General features: G+C 44.2%; 1 protein-coding gene across 5 annotated transcripts in view; it reads left to right on the top strand.

Moving 5' to 3' along the window:
- SPECC1 (sperm antigen with calponin homology and coiled-coil domains 1) overlaps positions 1 to 15,838 on the top strand; it is a 90,529-nt gene extending 74,691 nt beyond the window's left edge. For all 5 annotated transcript variants that reach the window (XM_069873866.1, XM_069873864.1, XM_069873863.1 and 2 more), the window contains 3 exons: positions 8,961 to 9,077; positions 9,946 to 10,005; positions 10,767 to 15,838. In XM_069873866.1, coding sequence (XP_069729967.1) covers positions 8,961 to 9,077; positions 9,946 to 10,005; positions 10,767 to 10,856 — 267 coding nt within the window. In that variant the 3' untranslated portion in view covers positions 10,857 to 15,838. The remainder of the gene's footprint in view (positions 1 to 8,960; positions 9,078 to 9,945; positions 10,006 to 10,766) is intronic.
- The last annotated feature ends 9,032 nt before the right edge of the window (positions 15,839 to 24,870 follow it).

Raw genomic sequence — 24,870 nt, 5'->3', positions numbered from 1 at the left:
TCTGATTAAAAGGGAAATCTTGAGGCTTTACTGAAAATACATGTTTAAAATGTCAAGTATTCCCATTTTTTCCCCAGAATAAATATTTTCTTCTTTTAAATAGAAACACTTATAGCGGAATGCATACATGCAGTTTCTCTGTATGCCCCAGCTGGACCTGGAGCTGGGTCTGGAAAATAAATGCAGCAGCCAAATCGTGGCATAATGGGAGTAGTCCAGTTCATTACCAATGTGCAAGAGCCCTTCACAGTGATGCCAATGCATAAATGTGCTTCTCCAGTGCAGCCAAATAACTTGAGCCCAGTTCTACCTTTTTTCACATAAGGGGCTTTATCCTGTAAACAAATACAAGTCTCTTGATTGGAGGGATGAAATAAACGCCCATGCCGTGCTCTCATGCATAACTTTCTACCCTACTGGGTAATTTTAAAAATAGCATTTACATTCTACCCATCCTGAAATCCAAGACGCTTTCCTTGTGTTGCCTGGATGCAATGGCGATGGGTGAAAAACACCGAATTGATTGGGCACCAACTGGAACAGCTCCAAACGGGGGTTTAATAGGGGAGAGAGCTGAGCCCTGCTGCCTGTTCCATGAATTATCCCTTGCTGTCGAGACCTCTCCCCACCGTGGCTCCATCCTTTACCACGAACCCACTGTAGTCTGCAGCCTACCCCTCCGCCCAGGGTTCCCAGGACAAGGCTGGCCTCTGGACTCGATACAGATAAGTAGAAATAGCTGTGGGAGCAGTCAGCGTGGTCATTAGCGATTCCGCACCAGGGCTCCACGCAGGAAGTGGCTGTGCTGCTGTCTTGGACACCGAGGGGAGCTGGTTCCTCCCCCTCTCTCTCCCTCTCTCCCTCCTTCCCCAGAGTCTCTGTGTGGTCCTTGGAGCTCTGCCGCTGCATCTCTGCTCTAGCAGCCCTGGGAACGAAGGCACACAGCCCAGTCCGCTTCCTCTCTGGGGTGTTCAGCAGAGGTGTCGTTTAAACGAGTCGGTGAGCAAACTGATGGAAGCATCAGTTGTGTGGCAAGTTGTGTGTCCGAGACACCGAGTTGGCTCCCAGCAGGTGAGCGTAACAAGTGTGAATTGTACTGAAGAGCAGCAAAGAGGTGCGTAGCAAAATAAGAACTCACCAAATCTAACGGGATTATTACAATAAGGAGAACTTGTTAGGTCCTGGTCCTGCTGTGTAGCCCACCTCTGCCTCTCCAGATACAATTAACACTTCTCTTACCCACCCACTGAATGTGCCAGTGGTGTAAATTGCAGAATTACCAGTCACGGTTGAGGTAATGGTGACAGAAGTTATGTATCATCTCTGAAATGACCCAGATATATCCATAAAATTGCTTCTGCTTTCACCAACTCTCATTTAAGCCTGTGTGTTCATGTAAGAAAAAGCTAGCTCCCTGTGGACTCAGCATTATACCTTCTCTCTCCCTCTCTCTTGTTCAAGTGGAAGCTGGTGTGCAAAGTGATAAATTAAGACCCAAAATGAGGAATGTGTACAAAACCCTGTTACTTCACTAGCCTTTAGTGACACCTTTGAAGCAAGGGATTTTTAGTAATGAGAATGTTGTCATGGGGTAATTTGCATTCAAAACAACTCATATTATTTGCTGGGAAAGGTTCAAACACTTTCACTGTGTGTTACATGCACTGTGCCAGCATCTTATCTCAAGCCTTGTTCACCAGAATTTGTTTTCATTTTAAAAAAGTTGTCTTTATATATTGAAATGCAAATAAAACCTAAAGGATGTGAATAAAGCACAGTGAAATATTTGCCAGTCCACACAGTGCTGGGAGCAGTAGATCTGATAGGCATGAATGGAGGTTATTTGGCTTATTAGGGAAGTTACTCATATGTATAGATACAGAGATGGTTTCGGTGTCAGTAGTTTGCAAGCAGGGGAGATAGGAGGTTGCAGAATTACTTTATCACGTAAATATCTCCCTTTTGGTGCTACCGTAATTTTATATTCTTATGAAAACCTTCGCTACAGCAGCACCACATCTGTTTTGTAATCAAAATACCAGAACTAAACTGCCTTGTTGAGGTCACAGACCTCCTCAATACTTCATGACGAAAGCGCTGAGCTTGAAGATTGTACACTTCAGTTCAGAATGGTTTTACAATTTACTCCAAATGATGCCTCTGAGACAAGTCCTGTCAGATGAGCTTGTTTTGAGCATCGAATTTTATAGAGAGCATCAGGGTACCTATTCTTGCCAGTCTGATTCAACTAGGAAAGGTAATGAGGAAAAATGGACTTGCCTGGCTTTTTGGTATCTTCTCAGAACTCTGTCTTTTGGGAGACTGAAATAGTTGGGAGGTGAAAAATCTTTGTGCAGGGTGCATGACAATAAGCTTGATAAATGTCTGCTGTAATAAATTGATGTTTGATGCTTTTGCAAAAAGATGTAGTCATAAGCTCTCATTCTAATGTCTTGTCTGTGCTAAGAAGGCTCATTAATTCACACTTGCTGAAGCAAATGATAAACTGCAAACCCAGGGCAACACGTGTGGCAGCAGTGGAGCAAAGAGAACCTAGAAATGTGATGGGAAATGGGATTTCTTTATAGAAAGGAATGTAATAAATGGGATAACCTTTAAAGAGCTGGCACCAGTTCTTTATTTCACTGTGCTGTAATTACATAATTTAACAGCGTTTTCACATAGCATTTTATGTTATCTGAGCTGCATTGTTTCATACATGTATAATCAGCAATAAGATGCATGACTTGTTGACATGGCTGGTAGAAGAATTAGAAATACGGATGCTGGGGATAGAAACTCAAAGTTTAAAAGAAAGGTTCTTATGGAGCCTGCAGCTCCCTGAACCATTTGAACTAGGGATATTAATACAGCCTGGAGGGCAGGAGATCATTTGGCTTCCTTCCCAATCTTGGCTAGCCACTTAATCTCTATACTAATAAGTAGTAGTGCAGTTCCACAAGTTATTCTGGATTTTTCTTTTTTTTTTTTTTTTTTTTTTTTAAATCAAGAGGCTTTGCTTTATGGAGTAGAGAAAAAGATTTGTGAGACAATTCCGAAAGGTTCCTGGTAGTAGATGGACTAAATGTGATATACAAATCACTTTAGACTTGCAGCTACCCATTGAAAATAGCTGTGTGCAATTGTCCAAGTCATCTGGGTGCACCCTGTAATTACAGAAGAATCCAGGCAGTCTTTAATTTTTAGGCATTCATGCCTTTCATCCGTGTTAACTGGACCTGACCACACTTCTAATTCACCCGTATTTTCCAGTAGATTGCCTAGATGTTTCATATCTTGCTGGAGATTTTTTTATGAACTGGAGTGTTTGCTTTACTCCAAAGATTAAGTTGTGCTAAAAGGAGCCCTTCTTCAGTTGTATTGCTTCTTAGGAAGCATTTAGTACTTGCCTATCCAGAGCTCAAAGCTTGTGTGCTACCTTTGATAGGCTCTTTGGCAGTAGCCAGCTAGCATTTACCCTGCCTATTAGGGTGGAATGGATCCAAATTAGATCCGCAGCTCCATGCAGCTATTGATAAAGATGAGTGGGTGGAGGGGAATTTTTGGGAGTTGCCTTTCAAGGAACGTTGGTTAGGGTTTACATTAGAAAGGTCACAATTCAGATTTGCAGAGATGTTGCTCATGAAAAGGAGCTTCCTGCTCAAACATCTGTGTCAAAAATAACCACGTCAAAATACTGAGCTGTGAGAGTTTTGGTCTGTGGAGGAGGTGTGGGGCTCTGGTTAGTGATGAGCAGGAAGGACTGCAGAAAGGTGAGCCAGGTCAGGGGGAGCTGCTATTAAAAACAAGACAATTCCCTTTGATTTAATCAAATGTATTTATTTTAACTAGGTCTGTCTTCAGTATTAAATTATATATTCTGTATGGACCAAACCTCAATAATGAACCACGCTGGCACATTCCTGGTGTGCCGTTCTGTACTAGTGACTTCTGAGAGGCATATTTGTTGTAGGCTTTCTTCCACAGAATTCCAGCCTACCTTCAAGCTGATTCATGTCTATAATTTGTAATTCTGGGTATTACAGAGAAAATTATGACTCAGAGAGCCATTGCTGTGGGCACAGTACCATTTGCATTGTGAGAGTATCTTGTGTCAGTGTTTTAACATACTCGGGCTGTAATGAAGAGCATATGATGTCATTGTTGCTTTTTAATGAGGACTTGGAGTCAAAGATCTAGAGAAATCTAATGGGGTGGTTGTTTTATCCTCAGATAAACAAGAATTTGTTTTTAGTGAGAACAGATCACACAGATTTCCCTGCATGTCTTTGCTGTGGCTCTCATAGCGCTCTGTTATCTGCAAGCAAAGGTCCTGCTCCTGGGGTGGGAGGCTAAGGTTAGTGACTGGCAGGTGTTTAGTGTCTTTTACACTTACCCTGCCACTAATACCACAGATAATACATTCACTCTCTAAACAACATTGCCTGGATATTTATTTATTTATTTATTTATTTGTTTGTTTATTTATTTAACTTTGCTTAATGTCAGGTATTTTAATATTCATAGAAATGAACCCTACTGGGTGCTTTGCTACTTTCTGATAATTGCCTTCCCTGATGTGCTTCCAGATACCAATCTCTTTAATATTCCCAGTGCACGTATAGTGGTTCACTCCTGAGCTTTCATTTGAACAAACTGTTTTCACTGACAAGAAGCATGGGAACTACACTGGAAGTGTTTTTGGCTGGATACCTCTCTATGCTCTGCACAGTCCTCTACCACTGTTGCAGCAAACTTGATACCCTGACATCTTTCCACGCTCCTTATTGCCCCTCCACACGGTGCATGTAAAGGTGGTTGTGTCATCATGCTGTAAAAACACCCCTCTTCTGGCCTTACTCTCACGTTCTTTTAAGATTTTCAATTAAATCACCCGATTCCCAATTATTTTGTAGCAGCACAATGGAAGACTCAGGCCAAGTGCCGCATAAAATGGATGTGGTGCATCTGCTCCGATTCCCTATTCCATTTCTATATTTCTTCCTCCATTCATTCTTCTTATGCTCTGGTGCATCTTCCTCCTGAAATGTGCCATCCCATACAGATTAACTTCTAGGTCTCTCGTGAGAAGCCCCATACAGTTTTTCAGCCCTTGGTTGGGGGGTTCTGCTGTAAGCACGCTGGGAGACAGAGGAATTGCCAGGATCTCCATCCCACAGTTTGGAAGTGCAACGTTAACAACCACTCTGTACACAAATAGCTCCCACATATTCATGGGACTGTGTTTTGAGGAGCAGAGAGGAGTGGCAGAAAGACTGAGACAGGTTCCACTGCCAAAATAATCAAGAGAAGTGAATAGTTTCCAAGGTGTTCGTTCCCTAAATTGTTTTCCTTTCTTTTTTTTTTTTTTTTTTTCCTGGCTTCAGCAGAGCCGGAGGTCTTCCAAGAAATCAGAGTGCCTCTATTTTGACTTAGTTCTTGGTGTGCTGTAGCGGGGAGGTATTACAAATAAAGCTGCAGTGTAGCGAAATACAAACCTTCAAATGTTCATTTTGAGTTTGCATTTAGGAAAAAAATATCAGATTTGAGTTGGTGTTCTGTGTGATGATGACATGCCAGATTTCATCTCTGGTTTAAATGTTGTCAGGCAAAACCCCATCCTTGAACTTCTGCTTGTTTGCAAGACTTGGATCCCAGAATTACTGAAGATGACTGGCTGGGCAATGCTGTTGGAGGTGTGAGGCTTTTTGGACCTGGTCTAATTTTGGACCTGATTCTATGATTATTGTAGACATCAGTACTTCTTATCTGTACGTATGGCTAGATGGGAGGAGGAGAAGCGGTTTTAGATATAGTTAAAACTATAAAGATGAGTGAAACTTATCAAACTGATGCTGGGCTGGTGAAATAAATACTGTAGGAAGGAACCGTTTTGTATCTCATATGTCTCTCTCTTAACAGCAGCATGAAAATGAGGATAGGATATCACGTTCCCGTACAAATATGACTTGCCTTTTGCTCTAGTCCTGCTGCTCTAACTAAGCCTTTGTTTATTCCTCTTTCCATGGCCTTTGGCAGAGCTGGGGAGAAAACCTCCTTTAGCCTTTCTGTCCTAAAACATAAAATGGGAAATTGGCATTTGCTGGTAGGCTGTTTACTGGTAAATATGTTGGTGTCGGTAAAAACACTTGTAATTGGGCTGTCGGTCCTTTCCACACTAGCTGCAGACTGGTAAATAGTGGTTAACTTCTTTGTCTGAAAGGTAAAGAAAGCAGAATAATCCAGCTTCAGCCAATTCCATAACACAAAGCTGGTATTCCATGGCGCAACTTTATGAATTAGGCAAAGCCAAGACAGTTTTCAGAGCAAAATCTTTTTTTGTGTTTTTTTTTTTTTGTGTGTGTGTGATGGTATTCAGCCACTCTGTCGCTTTTCTTTTATCTCTGTTGGCAGATGTTAATAGAGCAAAATCCAGTGTAGCGGCTGGCGCGGTGCAGTAATGTCTGCTGCTGATGGCCCATTAGATCTCTAGATTTATTACAGCCAGGGTGTTTTAACCTAAAATATTCTGTACTGCTTCAATTTGAGTCATGTTTGGTTATGGACATTTATTACTAATCTGAAATCCTATCTGACTGGACAAAGTCCAGGTTGGACAACGTCTCGGTGAGGCATCGTAAGTGAAGAGCACGGGCTAAAACGCTTCCTGTCTGGGTTTATAGCGCGTCTGCATTAGCTTTTGTAAGAGATGCAGTAAAAGCTTTGTCCTTTGGGGAGTCTTGAAAGAAACCGGATAATAGCTAAATAAAGAAAATGAAGTGGCAGAAAGTCAGAGTTGGAGTTCAGCACACAGGAAGATGTGGCTGGCATGGGTGATTGGAGGGTGGTTCCACACCTGATGTCGTGTGAGAGGTGATGCGGTGCCGTCATGTCCTTCTGTGCTCCAGGAGCTGTTCTAAGCAATATCTCTTAGTGCACTGTTTGGATTTTAGCTGGTGTTTTTGGAACTACAGCTGCTACTGCAGTAGCAGAACTTAGCCATGAGAATTCCTGGCATGACCAGTTAGTGCATTGGAAACGTCGCCTTGTTCGCAGGATCAGAACTGGGCCACAAGCGTGTGTTTTACTGCAGCTGTGCCTTGCAGGAGAGTCCCTGTGAAGAGCCCTGAGTGCACTCTGTACCCCCAGTAATCTTTGTATTTTAAAGGAGTTCTTTGCAGATGGAGTGATTTTAAAATACCCCTTTCTGTTTCTGTAATCACACTAACCTGCCAGTTGAATGTAGCACGATCTGGACTTCAGTCTAGCCAGTAAATAAGGTAAAAATCCTTCAGTTGTCACGAGTAGGGAACTGGGTGCACCATTGCAATAACTTATGTGACTAGCAACGAATAATCCCACTGTTGAGCAACAAGAGGAAGAAAAATGGGGTTTGACCATTTGAACTCACAACCGTACCAGACTTGTGTCTTTCCAAATGCTTCCTTTTTGCTGCCCCCCTGTTGGAGCTGGCAGCAAACCTACCCTTGATATCACATTAGGAAATGTGTGAAGACAAGATTTGTAGGTTTCTGTTAGTCTCTGTTCCATAAAGATCTTGTATTGTACTTGTTATCAGTGACACAGACCCATTTATTTGTCAGTGCTGTGGTAGTGGGAGAGTGAGCATCAGGAAACCTCTGTTCTCACCTCAGCTGCTTAGAATCATAGAATAACCAGGTTGGAAGAGACCCACCGGATCATCGAGTCCAACCATTCCTATCAAACACTAAACCATGCCCCTTAGCACCTCGTCCACCCGTCCCTTAAACCCCTCCAGGGAACATGACTCAGCCCCCTCCCTGGGCAGCCTCTGCCAGTGCCCAATGACCCTTTCTGTGAAGAATTTTCTCCTAATGTCCAGCCTAAATCTCCCCTGGCGGAGCTTGAGGCCATTCCCTCTCGTCCTGTCCCCTGTCACTGGGGAGAAGAGCCCAGCTCCCTCCTCTCCACAACCTCCTTTCAGGTAGTTGTAGAGAGCAATGAGGTCTCCCCTCAGCCTCCTCTTCTCCAGGCTAAACACCCCCAGCTCTCTCAGCTGCTTCTCATAAGGCCTTAGGTCTCATTTGTGAATTAGGGTAGGTGATTACATTCTGTATCGCAGGCTTCCCATTCTTTATCTGCCTTTTGAGAAATGCCCTCTGATGTGCAGATGAAAGATGCTGCATTGATAAAGATTTAGAGAGTGCAGACATGCATTCATGCATGTGACTGCAAACCGGGCACATCTGCCCGACTCTTGGAAAACTGCCCGTTCAACCATTGCTGTTGCCAAGTTTGAGCCTCCCTTTCACGTACGAGTAAGCACATTCCTTATTTAGGACTTGAGGACCATGCTAGTATTTCATCCATTAGGTACCACTTTATATAAGGGATTGAATCACGACATGACTGTTATTCGCACATTCTCGTTAAAGCATGTACCTGCTGCGTGATATCAGAAAGGTAACAGTGGTCAAATACACTGATTACTCTGCCTCATCATTCTACAAATCCTTCTCTGTTATACATCCTGAGACAAGGAAGCATGAAATCAATGACAAAACACCATTTTAAAATACCAATCTCTTCTATTGTAGGTGCTGGAGAAATCTTATTTCTGCCATTCTGTAATTGAAAGGGACCAGATAAAGCCCTTTACCTCTTGCCAGCACAGGAAAATTGCAGCTGCAGCATGTGCCGCACGTGGTATTTTTCACATTCTAGAAGGCACTAGAGAGAATCTCTCTGTTGAAAACCTGATGTGAAAAACATTTAACTCCTTGATAATCCCCTATCCAGGACTTTGAAACTTGCCATCCAATTTGGCATCTTGACATGAAAAAGAAGTGGAGAACGAAAAATGTAAACTCTGTTCCTTTAATGCTCTGAGATTTTGTTTCATGGCTGCATAAAAATGATTGGAGATTTTTTTTTGTCGTGTAGCACTCTTCAGGGATGGTTTGTGTTTTCTCTTACAGAATATTGATATTACCAACTTTAGCAGTAGCTGGAGTGATGGGCTGGCCTTCTGCGCTCTTCTGCACACGTATTTGCCTGCACATATTCCTTACCAGGAGCTCAACAGCCAGGATAAAGTAAGTTTTGCTCTACCTGCTCCTACAGCATTTGCAGAATTCAGGGTGAACATTATCCATTTTGATGGACGTGTGGTGGAGCAATGCTGTTGATCTTGGTTGGTCAAAAATAAGTGGATGGAACCAACACTAAGAGACAAGTATCGGTTGAGAATTTACAAAGCAAGCAGGCTGGATGAAGAGGGGAAAGAAACCAACAGTGAGCTCCTGGAGAGAAACGCAGGGACTACTGGATAAAGTATTAGTGACGAGTTGTACAAGTCGAGTGAATGCTACAGATAAACGTGCAAACAGCATCCCTTTTTGAAAGGCTAACGCATTTCTGGACTCCTGAATTAATAGCACGTGTGCTGGATCAGTAGGCAGACAGACATTGAACTACTTGGACAGCAATATGTCTGAGAGTTGGACCATGTCAGCACATTCCACATGTGTTGAGACCCTCACAAAGGGGAGGAACCTGGATTTACTGGATTTACTTCAGACGGCTAGTGTCTTACAATAAGAGCTATGCTATATATAAGAATGCCTAATATTCATTAGCACATCTTCAGAAACCTTTCAATCATAATAAAGGCAGAACCTCAATGTCGGGGGGGGGTTGCCCAGTTGTAATCAGTTTCACAAGAACCTATTTCTCAAAAAACAGGGCTGTAGCTCTGGAGTAAGTAGATGAGCTGTTCAAAGGCAAAACTTGGTTGTAAGCACTCCTTACTAATACAAAAAAGCATCTGTGTGGAAGTACTGAACATCATGTTATTCCATTTTCAATTATACCAATTCCTTTAAACTTACTGATTAACCAGATGTGAGATAGGGCTCAGGGATCACCCTTTGATGATAATCCTTTTGAATTTTTGTTTTACAGAAGAGAAATCTGCTGTTAGCATTTCAAGCTGCTGAAAGTGTAGGCATCAAACCCAGCCTGGTGAGTAAACTTCCTTTAGCAAGGGAAGATTTGCTGCATACACTGTTCCAAAGCCTTGTGCTGTGTCCCCTCAGTCATCTTGCACTGCAAATGTTCACGCTGTGCTAGAGGAGGCTGCACCAGCACCTCTGAAAGTTCATAGTGTTAGGAAAACTTCCAGAAAGAATTTGTAGAATTGTAGAATTAATATAATTTGATGGAACTCCTGGAGGTCAACTAGTGTTGAAATGAAAGTATTGATTGTGTCCTCCTCTTCGAAGCTAAATCAGATGATTCTATGATTCATGGGCACACTTGTCTGTGAGACCATTTCCTTTCCTTTTGTTTTAGTGTTTTAAGAAACAGAGGATATTTTGTTTGTTAAACTGTTTAAAAAGCCTTTTCTAAAATCAACAATACGATGACATGGAAGCGATAAATTTAATATGAATGAAAAAATGAGGTTTGTGAGCTAAATAAAGAACCAAAGCAGTAGCAATTTAAATAAAATGAAGTTACATGGAGAATTGATCTTTTGCAAATGGGAGACATCTTTTCAGGATGTAAAATACAAATAGCTGTTTAACTAGTTTGTTAATGAGTTTCTGAATCGTGCCAGGTTAGTGAATCATACCCATGGACTTTTATATTGTGTGTGGCTTTGAGGAGCTCTGGAAGGGAAGCAGAAGTAGTGTTCAATAGCCACAGCTACTTAGAGGACTCAGTGGCGTTGCCAGCACTGGTGCTTGACTAAGTTTTTCCAACGTGTCTGTCCTGCGCAGGAGCTCAGTGAGATGATGTACACAGACCGGCCAGACTGGCAGAGTGTGATGCAGTACGTCGCCCAGATTTACAAGTACTTTGAGACCTGAGACGCCGAGCAAGTGGTGGACAGAAGTGGGGAAGAGAACAAAGAATGCTACAGGTGCACTCGATCACTTTAAAAATCGCCTTGCTCCTCTTCCACAACCAACCCAAGCTCTTAGTTTGAAAGAAAGCTCATCCATAATTTTGATTACGTCTGGGACTACAACCAAAAAAACATCCATTGTCTGTCTGTATGAACCACATTAGTCTGTAATTTTATTCCCACTTGAAAATTGCAAAGGATTTTCAAACATGCATGGGGTATTTCTGAAGAGGATCCCTTGGGCTAAACAATATTTGCCTCAAACCAGACTGCAGCAACGGGAGACCTGCTACAAAGTGAAGTTCTGCATCAGCGTGGGCTGTGCTGGCACTCAAAGGAGGCTGGGAGATTAATACAAAAGCTCACAAAAATGCTTTTCTTGCCAAAACATGCTTAACTCATCCCAAACACATGTTGTTGTCTTGCCTCCATATATTTTAAAAGACATGACAGATGCACCCAAGTGTGTAGAACCTTAACCTGAGTTACTGTCACTCATCTGACCTAATAAGTATACTGGTTTGGCTGTCATAGCTTATCCAACAGGTTAATAACAGGGTTATTTGTAACTCGGAAACCATACTCTGTTCCATCACCAGTTAGTGAAAGAACTCTGTAGTATCCTGTTAGGTGCTGGAACTCCATTTCAGACTCAAACAGAAGTAATCTCTTGAAGGAAAAATAGCTTTATTACTGCAGCTTCATTACTTGATTCCTACGGGAAGGAAAGAATCCTTCCCAGCTGACTGTGCAGGCACAGTTATCATAGGAATATTACAAATGGAAGTTACTAGCTTTAATTTGCAAGGTGCCAGTAATCAGGTAATGACTCTAAGCAATACAGTGACATCTCAGTAGTTCATATTTGCAGGGATTGAGTGGAGTAATTTGCTTCTGCGTTGATCCTGTGTTATCAGCACAGATACATAATAGCTGTGTAGAGGCATGAATCTTGAGACAGCCTGTGCCCTGGCTGATAAAATGTAGTGCACAGGGCACCCTTAAATGCTTGGAAGTGATGTTACGCTGTAAAGAAACACAAGAATACATTAGTACCAATGAAGCTTGCAACTCCACAAGCCGCAAAGAATGTAACTGGAACCCCTCTCTGTGTCTTGGAAGTCTCTATAGTGCCAGAGAGCAGCTTTCCACCTCAATAACACTGTTAGTAACATGTCTGAAAGGTATTGTTTAATTTCCGTTATCCCGTTTCTCTTACTTCAGCTCATGAAGTTAAGTTTTGTGTTTGTCTCCAAGGACAGCAGGATTGAACAGGCTGCTTAATTTACTCTAGGAGCAGGTCTAGGAGAGCGTGCTTTGTGCAGGACCTTGTAGAAGGCTGCCCAGCTGCTTTGGATTGTGCGAGTAGAAGAGAATTGTTGCTGAGTTAGCGTGTTTAACCTTGTGACCAGACCTGATGCTTTGTGGATGTTAATCGTGGGGAGCTAGGAGTGATTCTCTCTTACAAAAAATAATAGTGTGCAGTCACTGTTCTTAACTCCCCGAAAAAGGCCCATGAAATAGAAACAAGAGATTTCACAGAAGAAACTTCATTTCAGGGGTTTTTTTTGCACTTGTAGGTGGCTGATCGCAGCCTCTGGTCTCCCCTTTGTTGTTTTTGGTATTTTAATATGATTTAATTAGTAAACAACCTGTTTCAGACTTAGGCAAAATACAGGATGAAGGTATAGATGGCAGTGGCCAAGGTCAGTGAGTGTGGTGAACAGAGGCAGTCGGAGGAATGCAGTGTGTGCTATTTTTCACTGGAGGAGAAAGGCGTCACTTGCTCTTAGTTGAATCTGACATTTATTCTACTCCATCGCCCACAGGAAAATCCGATTCCAATCTTTTGAGAGTCTGTGTGATAAAAAAGGACAGTGGCACGCACTTACAGAGCCCTTGCACTCTTTGTGTCCTCCTATACTGTGAGAAAGCAGTTATAAATGCTGGCCAGAGCGATTTCTTTGTAAGAGAGTTCTTTCTAGATTGAATTAACTCTCCAGTGTTTTTCTGCATCCACTCTGCCGTCCCCAGAGAGCGCGGGATGAGTTGCTCTGAGTGTTCTCAGACATGAGTCTCCCGTTACATGATAAGATGGAGAGAAGAAGAGCTGCTAAGCTGCCTTCATTTAGGAAGGGAGTTGTGCTGCAGAGCTCCATTGCCTTATGGATGCAGGAGGCTCATTTCCCTGGAGGTCTCCGTTGGCAGGGATCCCGATTCTCTCCAGCAGGCTGCAGTTCAAAGCCTAGTGAAGTCAACACAGAAAATTCCATATTCCTCAGCGGGCTTTGGATTGGGCACTTGCAGGGATGAGAAAAACTGTTTTAATTCCCAGCGTCTGGTAAATATTTCACAGTCGGAGGGCTCCACTCGATCTAAAAAAAAAAAAAGAGAGATCATCTTAACCTCCTGGTCACTACAAGCGTGTGTCCTGTGTGACTGTCAGATGGACACTAAATATGTGTTATCTAGTGTGTCAGTGTCATCTGCTCCAGGCGCCGTTCTGACATTTATTCTAATCTGCCTCTTCAAGACTTATTCCAACTTTACAACTCGTTCTGTTTGAGCTGGCAGCTTTTTTTTTCCAATTATTTTTGCAAAGCAATGGTTCTGTCATCTCTCTGCAGCTCGTTCTCCCATGTCCCCCAGTACCAGAGACCAAATGCTAATTCTACTCAATTCTAATGGTACATTCTTCAATTTTTTACTTGGCTAGGGCTTGGAGCAAGGAGCTGTCAGTCAGTAGGGAGGAAGTTATTAAGTTTCACCATTTTATGAATGTTACTTTCCAGACCCCTCATGGTGCAAAACATCTCATTTTGAAATGCTGCTTTGAGATGGTCTTCAGGTTATTTCTTGAGATTAGGAATAGTGTTTATTTGTTCATTTTACTGGTACAATTGCATATTTTTTCTTCCTTTTGAACCTTGCAGTTACATTTCTAGACCTGGATTTTCAGAAAAACCTGTTGTTTTTTCATGCTGCCTTAAAATTTGAATATGAGTTTAAATTTGTCCCATAAAAAATGCTGCAGAGCAGCCTGATTTTCAGAACACCTACAAGCCCTTTTAAGACTTCTTAAATTTGAGCTGCAATTTTAAAATTCCAGCTGCCTTTAAAATTAGAGAGTTTGCTAATTAAGTTAAGCTAGTGGATGTAAAGAGTTCTGAGAATGTCCTAGAACGGAACCTGTGATGATAGAGGATGGATGGTGTAATGCATTGTCTGTAACAGTTTGCCTGATCGACCTAAATCCTTTCTGACTTCGCCTCTTAGGAGCGATGGATCTTTCCCTCATGGAGGCAGATGAAATCTCTCTGTCGTGTGACCATATGTTCCTTAAATATACAGCCACTCTTAAACATACCTGCACGTGTTTGTGAGTGTGTGTATGTCTTGATAGTCCAGCAGGCTACAAGAAACCACAATAGCCAATTTTGGATGAGCACGTGAGAAGAATGGTTAGGATGGGGATTTCAGTGAAGTTCCAAGGAAGGATATCGCATTGTGTGACTGTTGTACTCTAGCTGTTAGGGAGGAAAGGGGAGTAAAGAGTGGGAAGTATACAGTCTGACTCCCAGGAATTCTGGGGAGTCCTAGAAGGTACAAATTGTTTCATGGCTTGGGAAGGTACAGAGGCGTTGAGAAGCGAGCCCAGAGTCAGCCCTTTGAGAAGCTTTTCTAGAAAGGCTGATGAGCTGTTTTGGAAAGTACACAATGGAATGGAGTGGAGTGAACATCCATCGTGTGAGGAGAGGGGCATATATGGGACATCCGTACCTGGGCCTTTGTGGAGAGCAGAGGACACCAGCTTGAGAGTCCTGTTGACTGTCATCTTGAGGGACGTTTCTCCTAGGAGTGCAGCCTGGGGTCAGTCTCAGAAGATGGGGAGGGAAGACAGCACAGAGCTTGCTGCCTTTGCCAGGTTCCCCTTCCTGTGCCTGTGACAGTCGCGGAAATGCAGCGGGGACAAAAGTGTCCTGGCTCTTCCTGTGCTGCAGCGAGGCAGCTGGACTAAGTAAACGGATTTTTGACTTATGTCAATTCTTCTGTTTCCTCTCAGTGAGACACATTCTCTTTGAGTTTTGGCAGGTCTTTTTGTAATTTGGAGCTGGGTTTTACAGGTTTTCTCCGTAATGTTTCTTTCTTTGTGTGAACAAGCAGTTATGTGCAAGTTTTCTGTCCAAATACGTGCCCGCTGGCAGAATGATTGGTTCGTCCTTGTTTGATTCCTGACCTGGAGCTCCTCAAAATCTCCTTCCCACATCCTTGGCAATGAAAATACCAGCATTGGCTCACCCGGTTGTTGTGTTTGTGCCTCCCTCATCTTTCCGTGCTTTTGGTACCAGCTCTTCCAGCAGGAAGTATCTGACGGGGCCAGCTGTGCCACGTCTATCTGATAGAAGGCAGGGTCTGTATGGGATGAGATTATGCATTTTCCTGTCAGAACAGGGCTTTTGCCTAAAAAGACTCAGGGCGCTGAGCGTTAAGACATTTTTAAACCCAGCAATAACTTCTACTATGCTAGACTGTATTGGTTTTTACCGACTCCAGTGCCATTTAGACTCACCCACCAGTGTGGTGTAGATTCAAGCTTATCACTGCACTGCAATTAATGTTTTTTCTCAACCGATGGTCTCTACATTTTTGACTTGCACATGTGCCAAGTTCATTGGGCAGTGCTGGACACAGTGTTTTTATTGATTAATGGTCCAGGCTTGAGTTTGTCGTATGGGATACTCACCTCTAACAGTCAAGTACTTTTAGCTTTCTCTATTGGGTACAGATGTTACATCGTAATCTAATTTATACAAAGAGCACATTAGAATGTACATACTAGGCATTGCCAGATTTGGAGATGCTAATATTTAAATATTAACATTATTAAAATGTATGATGCAAAAATCTGTGTAATATTTCTAATAAATCTTTTTCTGTTTCTGATATTTGTTGTGATGCTTCCAGTACCTGCACACAAAGCAGATTCCTCTGCAGCCAGCTGGGAGACAGGACTCCCTGGAGAATTTTTAGGATACTCATGGTTCGTTGATTCTTCTGTGCTGGTAGCAAAGAAAATGTGATCGAATCTTCTTTTCCTGAATAAACCAAGTTCCATTTTTTAACTAACTTCAATGCATTTGGATGCCTTTCAGAAGGTTGTCCTGGGGATAAAGGAGCGTGGGAGACGTCTCGGTTTCTGAAACAAATAGCATTGGATAGGCAGTAGGAATTCATCCTAGTGCCAAGGCAAGGGAAGAACATAGAAGAGACCAATGTGCCTCACGTTTGGAGCTCTTAAATGATGAGAAGATAAAAAAGCAGTCAAAAAGTGAAAGCAATGACAAGTGACGCTGCTGGGGAACACAGAGTTTTTGTTGGAATTTCAGGTAAGGCTGAGTTATGGAAAAGGGCAAAAATGATGACTCCTTGTCATAACCAGAATGCCCAGCAATGATGCTCACAGTGATGTTTATTATGAACACTCTCCATGGAGTTGAAGGAGAGCTTTCTAAATGCTAGGCAGTATCCCCAGGTAGAATTCCTGTTTCCAGCCTGCACATAGAGTGCTGCTGCCACTACCCGGTCTGCGTACAGAGCTTTCGGAGATGCTGGGATCTGCCTTGTTACGAACGGGTTTGAAGATGTGCCTCAGAATCTGCGTTATTGATGTTCATTTGGGACACAGATAAAACCACAGCACTTGCAAACTCCAGAATAATTTCCACTGAGGCAGCTTTTTGTCTCATGATGGTAGCGGCAATCCTAGAAAAATCAAAATTGCTGAGGGAAAAAGTTCTGATTTACATAATCCAAACTATTTTGCCTTTCCCTGCCTAAATATCATGTTTCAGCCCTGGATCTTTGGTGCTGGGCTGATCCTTTCTCATGGCAATGCCACTGGCAAAGCAGCATCGTTTGGATGATCTGGGCTCCTTTATCTCCTGGACAAAGTTTGACTGCATCAAATAGCAAATTGCAGGTCCTAATTTTCTCAAGCTGCCACCGCACTTCATTTTGAAGGTTTGCTTAAGAAGCTCTAGACTCAATATTTGCACCTCGGTTGTCTTTACAAAGGAACTCTCAGAGCCCACCCTGTCTTGCTACCTGGCAATCTCTCCACCACCAGGGACTCAGGGTCATGTTGAGCTTAAAATGGAAAGAGCAGAACCCTGTTGTATGACCTTGGACTAAGGCAGTTCGTGTCAGCCAGTCTAAATTCCCAGTCCCTCGTTGATCTGTTTTCTCCATCTTTTTGCCTGTCCTCCTCTTTTTTGAGCTATAAAAAGTTTGGGGCAACAGCTGTGTTTGGTAGGAGTTTTATACAGCCTCCAGCCACGAACTGGAGTTAAAATACAGCATTGGAACAGAACTAATTAACAATTAGGCCAGATTGGTTCTGCAGAGCTATTTAGTCCTGGTGTGGTGAAATCGTGGTTGTCCAGCCCTGCTCAGGGAAGCTGTGATCCAGCCTGAATCCCCACTCGTGTTTGTGACCCAAAGAGAGACGATCATCTAATGTGCAGGTGGCATTCAAAGCTCTGCATGACTGAGACCTCATTTCCATCTTCCTGTGTCCCAGCCAGGTTTTGGCTGAGAAATAAGGTTGGTAATTCCTGTCTGCATGTTTACTAACTGCAATAAGTGAGTTTTTTAGGATGTTTTCCCCTGAATCAACATCAGGTATGCTTGTAAGATGTTATCCTTCACGTCTGGTAGCACTCAGCACTGTTTTGATGGGGATAAACTCTCGAGTCCTGGGATGTGGAAAGGTAAAAATCCTTACAGACCAGTGAGTAAAAATTATATGTGATGAGTCTCAGTCCCGTTCTCTGGCCATAAAGAGATAGGAGCCTCCTGAGACGTTACTGTCAGCTAATCTGTTCTTTGTACAGTGTGGAGATACCAGCGTGGAGCAAGATACCTGTTAATTGCAGCTACTTTAGTTCATGTTTGCTTTGGTTTGAAACAAATGGCCACACAATATATCGGTGTTGGCTCTTTAAAGACCTGTCCCCTTAATTGTTGCTTGAGCTGTAATTGCTACAAAACACAAAATCTGCTGTCACTGACTGTGGCTCAAAGCTTCAGAAACAACAAATATTTATATTACAATGGCTCCATGCACTGGGGCTTGACCTCAGCAGGTTTTCTGTGCTGAGCCAGGGTCTTTGTCGTGGGGAGCACGTTCTGGGGAGCCACCAGAATGAACAGTCCAGGAATCAACTTGGGAAGGATGTAAGGCAGTTCTTATTTATGTCAGATTTTGCTACGTTCAGCCGTTTTCAAATATTAATGTCTGTGCATTCCCTTGTTATCTTTCAGAAAATAGATTCTGCTCAGGCACAGTAGATTCTGAAGCCCGGCTGTCTCTTGCTGCCAGACTTGGTGTTTCCATCCCTGCAATAAGCTGTTAGATGCTTACAGGCTGTGCTGCCTCAGCTCTCTTCCAGATGCTTTGGTTGATTTGTTGGGAAAAGCTGGATTCTCTGTGGAGCTTGTCAGTGCGTAATCCATGCTGATGTGTTTGCAAGTGGTTCAGCAAGAGCCTGGAAATGAGAGTTGAGGCCAATATTTCCCAGGATTATTTGTGGCTGCTGTAGATGGGGAGATGACAAGACCCAGGACTGCTTTGCTGCTGAGTTTGGCTTCATTGCCAGAGTCTCCTGATGCTTAGAGAACATAGATTGGGGTGGAAAGGATCATTCCCTTCCTGGCTGTTGCACATTCTTCCCTTGGAGAGGGAGAGATTTATTTGTATCACCACGGTGCCTCTGACCCCATCATGAACCAAGACCTCTCTGTCAGCACAGAGCTGCTCCAAATATGGATTCCAGCATTTTGAGGTTCATGTTGAACTGGAACCCCTGGCAGAGACAGATGAAAGCAAAGTGCCGTGCCCTGATCTATATTTGAAGCTGAAGACAGCGCAGTCTAAAGTTTAAAGCCCAGAAAGAGCACTGGGAGTCTTGCATTCCCAGACAGAGATTTTCCATGGGAGCGGAGGCAGGTGTGCTACTCACAAATGTGGTTTTTAACCAATGTGAACCCATTTGTGGCTCCATGAGATGTGATGAAAAAGGAAACTCTTGGTTTCTGGAAAAGCTTATTAACCTATTTTTCAGTCTCCCCTATCTCTGAGCCAATCCTCTCTTGTCGCCCCAGTTGTTAATAATCATTTTACCCCAGATTCCTGGGTTCCTGCTACCTAAATGTACAGGACCTGTGACTGTGATTCTATTTTAACTTCTGGACGACCCTGCTTGCTCACTTTGAGTGGCCACTCTGGCTCCTGGCAGATCTTCCTAGAGACGATGGGCTTAAAAGCCTTTAAGAGCCCTCATGCTTTCCAGAGACCACCTCCCCCCGCTAAAATTTTCCTGGAAGAGCAGAAGTTTCTGTCCTGCTGTAATTCGGAAGGACCATGTTTTCAGTTTGGCTGTATTTGAAAGATATAAGCCCCAGCGGATGGTAGAGAAGCATAAGGAATATGAGTAGAATAAGAAGTCTTGCAGAGGCAGGCTTGGTGGGCTGCAAAGGTCAGAACTGAAGCCTCACAGGTAAGTTTTTTAAGAATTTGATGCTGGAAAACCACAGGCTCAGCCTCTGGGTAGCAGGACCCTAAAGCAAATGTCACCCAGAGAAGACAACAATCAGATTATCGGGGCAATCAGTGGGTTTTATTGAGCACGGCAGGAAGAAAAGGAAAGCTGTAAAATGCCAACGTGGGTAAACATTATTCACGTATCTAGAATGTGAACTGCTTTCCCTTCTTAAGTACATAGCGATGACCGAGGTTTTATCCTTACCCACACATCATGAGTTTAAGCTGGTTAAAGAGAAAGTAATAAGACTAGAGAGTTAAGGTGGGAGCAGGTGCTTTTCCTGACCTGCTCCGCACAGCCAGTTGTACCCCAGCTCTGCAAAGCTCCACTTCACCTCTTCTCTTGGCTTCAAAAGAGAGTGTAGAGCAGCTCAAACCCATTTCCACCTTGATGTTTTGTAATATTGAGCTTCTTAGGCAGCTCATCCTTTCTGTCTTACAATAAGCCACTCATGCTCTAATCAAGGAAGCGAGTGAGCCCCTCAGGTGAGTGATTCCGCAGCATGTATTGAATCCTCTGCCAACAGAACCAAGCTCCCGGGGAGCGAGGCTGCCACTGTGGCTCTACTTGGCTTTTTACAACTGAAAAATAAAAACTACAAACCAGGGCAGTTACAGTGAAAGCAGTGAGCGTGTCTTCTTGCTTATTTTTAATGCAGCTACTCATATTCAGTTCGAACACCCCGACATGTTGAAGAGCAGAGCAAGAGTAATGATAATATCCTATGCACAGCTCAGCCCTTGGGAGCAATCACACTGCAGAAGCCCTGGAGAGCCATTCTGGGAAGGGAGAGTTCATTCTGAAGCTCACAAAGGGGATAGGAATATTAATAATAAATAGCACGCTATGGGATAGCGCAGTCGGGGCTCTTCCCCTTCAGCTGTGATTTAGACATTCCTAGTGAGAGAGGATTTGGAAAAGTCTTGCAAGGATGGAAACCACATGAACCTAGTTTTGGGCTTTAGCAGTGTTTGGCGCTTGGTTTACGTCACAATTTAATTGATAGTTACGGAAACTGGACAGAACAGAAAAATCTGATCTCTCTGGGAAGGAGCAACACAACGGGGGCTGTGATAATAGCATCGGGGTTTGGGTGGATATTGTGTGCAAATTCAGTGTTTGTTGGAAGCAGAATAGGAGTGAAACAGTTATTCACCAGTCTTGGTTCCACCTTGTACATAGAAAACAGGCTGAAGGCTTTGCGTTCAACCTAGCTTTACGCTAGACTTTGAGCACAATTCTATATTCAGAGCAGTTGTGTTGCACTAATTCAAGTCTTCTCACTGCATCCATTTGGAGCTCCCAACGTCACATTCTTGCATAAGGCAGAATGGCTTTGAACACTTGGGATAAAGGCGCATTTCCCTGCACTGTCGGGGCTTGGCGGGGAGCAGAATCGCTTCTCTTTATCCTTGCTGTGAAGTGCTGATTGGGAGTGAAGCTCTGACTCTGAGGGCTTGTGGAGCAGGCGCTTCACAAGTTTGTTTTCTTTGGGGTATGAAGTTGTGAGGGTTTTGCTCTGGCCGGGAACGCAGAAATTACTAGTAGTTTGAATTGCAAACGGCATCGCTGCCTCTCCAGGTTCCCCTGGGCTTCCCACCGCTCACCTTTGGTCTGGAGAAGGATCAACGCCTCCCACTGATTTCTTGGGGGAAACAGGCTGTGCCAGCTCCACCGACACCATCGAGACCTCTGGGCTCGGTTCTGCTGGGCTTCGTACACTCTTGGCTTGAGCTGCAGCTTTCATTTAAAAGTACTGCTGGAAAAGCACTTGGCTTTTCATCACAGAAGGTGGTGAGTAAATAGAGTCAAACACAGAGATAAATTAAAAACGCCTTCAAAACGGTATCTTGAGCCTCCACTTAGCCAAAATCCTTCCTTTTTAATTTCACCGCTGTTTATAGTTTGTTTTTTTCAATCTTGTGGTAACTTCTTTGTTTTCTAATGAAAGGTGTAGAATATAATCCACAATTTATAAAGGATTCACACACCTGCAGTGTTACCAGGTGAGTTCTTGCAGGTAATTTAAGCACCAGCTTTAAATTCCAGGATAACACACGTTTATTACCTGTCAATTATCCTGGGCACTAGGAAAATCCAAGTTTGTTGACCTGCAGCTCACAATCTCACCACAATTTTTCTGGTTTGATTTCCAAGGATTATGCAGACATACTGTCTCCAGTATGGGAATAGTTTTCTGTGGAATTTCACTCTCTGCTTTCCCTTCCCAGGCTCTTCCAGAAAAAAAAGCCTGCAGCCATAGAGGCAAGCCTCACCTTTGGCCATTCACCTCCATCCTTGTTTACTGCAGAGCTCATCTGGAATCTTTGACATGCTAATGCTCAGCACAGCAGTGCAAGCAATAAATATTCAGGCAGAGCTAAATGCTTGTTTCACCTGCCTGCATGCCAAGCTAGCCTCAAAAATCCTGTTCCCTTCACCTAGCCTGGGTAGAGCAAGTTCAGCCCATTACTGGCAGTACCACTTTGAGGAGCTTTTGTACCTGCTGCGTGGTTTCCAGGTTATATTGTGTCTTGGGAATCCTTTCTTGGAGTCAGGTTGAGGACAAGCGTGTCCCGTCCTGCCAAGCAGCTCAGAAGCGCCTAGTGAAGACTCGAGCGGTAACGGGGATTCGGTTCACGAGGCAGCGGCAGCTCTGCTGGGCTGATGCTTCCTGTTGAGCAAGTTGTGGCTGTTGCCCTGGCAGTGAGACACGGCTACGGGACAGGCGTGAGCTGGTTCTCAGCCCAGCTCCTCGTGTCTGCCTTGCAAATCCCTGCCGTCGCTAGCCATTGCCTTTGCTGATGGTCCCTGCGAAGGAGACACGAGTGAAAAAGGGTTAAAAAGGTGTGGAGGCTTGTGCTGAGGTCTGGTGGGGAGGTCTGGAGGAAGAGAGGACCTCTGAGCCTCCATGGACGCAGAAGGACACGTGATGTGGCAAGGCACTACGCTGCAACCTGTACTCAAAAACAGGGCTTGTTCAGAAAGCGCTGGGCATGACCTCTGTCTCCTCCTTATTTCCCGGTCTCCCCCGCACGGGTAGTTTTGGGATGGAGCTGATCCCTCATGGAAGGGGATGGCTGGCAGCTGCTTTGCAGGTTAAGCCACGAGGCGCGGGGCTAATGCTCTCCCCATCCAGGAGCCAGTTCTGCTCCAAACCGCTCTTACGTGGTTTAGGGGCAGATAGGAATGGTTGGACTCGATGATCTAAGAGGTGTTTTCCAACCTAGTGATTCTATGACTCTGTACTGCAGCACTGACGGGCTGCTGAAGGGTTGCCAAAGTCAATATGATGGATGTGCCCGTAGCAGCAAGACTTTTTGTCTGGCATTCACTGTTTTCGTCCTGTTTTTAATATCCAGAAGATGTCTCTGTCCCTTAGAAGCAGAGACACGCTACTGCAGTGCTTGTTACTCCTCCCTTTAACTCTGTGTGCTTAGCGATGAAAGAAGTTGTTGGGTTTGTCATTGTTGGGTTTGTCGTCTAAGGAGCGTCTGAGATGGAAAATCTGGCTGCAGAACCAGGAAAAGCTTCTCAGGTGTCACTGGCTCAGGAGCTCTTCTTTGTGTTTGTAGATTTGCCCCTCGTCCCATGTGGGTGGAGAGATGCGGGTTAGTGGGGCTCCTCGCTCGTCCTTTGTGGCCGGGCCAAGAGCGGTGAAGGTGTCAGCACAGAGATTGCCAGGGAAGTCCTCTGTGCAGCCCAAGTCTGCGCAGAGGCACAACAGCCTCACACAAAAGAGATCACAGAGGGCTGCAGGAAGCACACGCTTCCCCAGGGACGGCGCGACAGAAGGAACAGCACGTACGAGGCCGGTGGGCTCCTGCCAAAGCGCAGGGACGCGGGCTGCGGCCACCCCAGGGGGCTGGTCCTGTCTCCCCCGGCCTCGCCATTCATAACGTGGGATCTCCTTAAATCCGCTTCCCTCTGAACAAAAGAGCCAGGTCAGTTCTTAGACTTGAAAGAGCAGATTGGGGCCGGTGCCGTTTCCTATAAGAGCGTTGAGCGGCAAATCCCTAGAGCAAAATAGAATCCAGGAAAATAATAGCAACGCTGATTCGTTTGTCTCTGACATCGGAGCATCCGAGGGTGCTCCAGTGACCTGCTGCTGGTTCTTGAATGGATTCCACAAGCTGCAAGCTTCGGGCTGTATTTACCTTGCTAATCGTGTGACTTCCTTGCTCCTTTACAGACTCCGGAGTATAAATATGCACATTATCACCAACGGATTCATCATCCTAAGATCCTGTTGGGATGGTTACTCTACAAAGCCAGCACACACAGTTGGTATTTGACATTAGGTTGTACCATGCCATCAGTCCCCTTCCCTGGAGGGGTTTAAGGCACGGGTGGACGAGGTGCGAAGGGACATGGTTTAGTGTTTGATAGGAATGGTTGGACTCGATGATCCCGTGGGTCTCTTCCAACCTGGTGATTCTATGATTCTATGATTCTATGCCATATATTTTTAAGACAGGGCTTGAAGGATGCAGCTAGAGGGCAGGTTCTGTATCTCTGGCTGGGAACAGGAGCACCCTACGCTTACGGCCAGCAGGATTCAACCACGTTTGGTACCACAGAGCTGAGCACGCTTGTCTTTGGCTCCACTTGCAGCTAAGTTGTACTCAGTGAGAGTTCAATTGCACCAGTTAAAGCCAAAATAAACCACTGGACCTTGGCAAAGGCTTCACTGCTTTGGAGAGCCATGAATCTCCACGTAATGCAAAATCCATAACATCCACAGTGCCTTACTACCTGCCTCACAGAGACACCTTACCCAGAGCAAGCTATTAATCACAATCTGAAATAATGGTTTCTCTGTCCATGTCTGACTTGATAAACCACATTTTCCCTTGGCTCAGCCTGTAAAAAGCACTTCCATGATCGCAAAAGCAGATCCTTTCCTAACAACTTTTTGCAGAGGGTACATTTTAATTCAGGTTTCACTGACGTGCTATAAAAGCAGCAGGAGGCTTCTGCTGGCACATGTTTTACAACTAGGAAAACAACGTGTGTACCAACCCTGATGTAAATCCATTGCTTTGGGGTAAAACGTGCTTTTCCATGCCAGTTTACCATCATTTACATGATTATAACAGGGCTCTGCACAAGGGAAGCTACGCTTATCCTGAAATAATAAATAAACCAAACCGGTGTAGGCAAGTTCATGATCCAGCCAGTGCTGAGAGAGATGGAGCAGCCCGGGCTGGGCGACGTGTACCAGCAAACTTGGGGTCTCCCCAGAACTCTATCACCTCCTCAAAACTCTGTCACCCTCTCAGTGCGGTCCCGGGTGGACGCTGAAGTTTTGACCCTTTCTTTGTGCCTGCAAAGTGCTTGTAGGGTACCGAGTGCAATTTCTTTTACTTTCTG

This window comes from Phaenicophaeus curvirostris, chromosome 21, assembly GCF_032191515.1.
Source record: "Phaenicophaeus curvirostris isolate KB17595 chromosome 21, BPBGC_Pcur_1.0, whole genome shotgun sequence".
NCBI lineage: Eukaryota > Metazoa > Chordata > Aves > Cuculiformes > Cuculidae > Phaenicophaeus > Phaenicophaeus curvirostris.
Note: the sequence above shows the minus strand (reverse complement) of the source record. Positions and strands in the feature narration are given on the sequence as shown.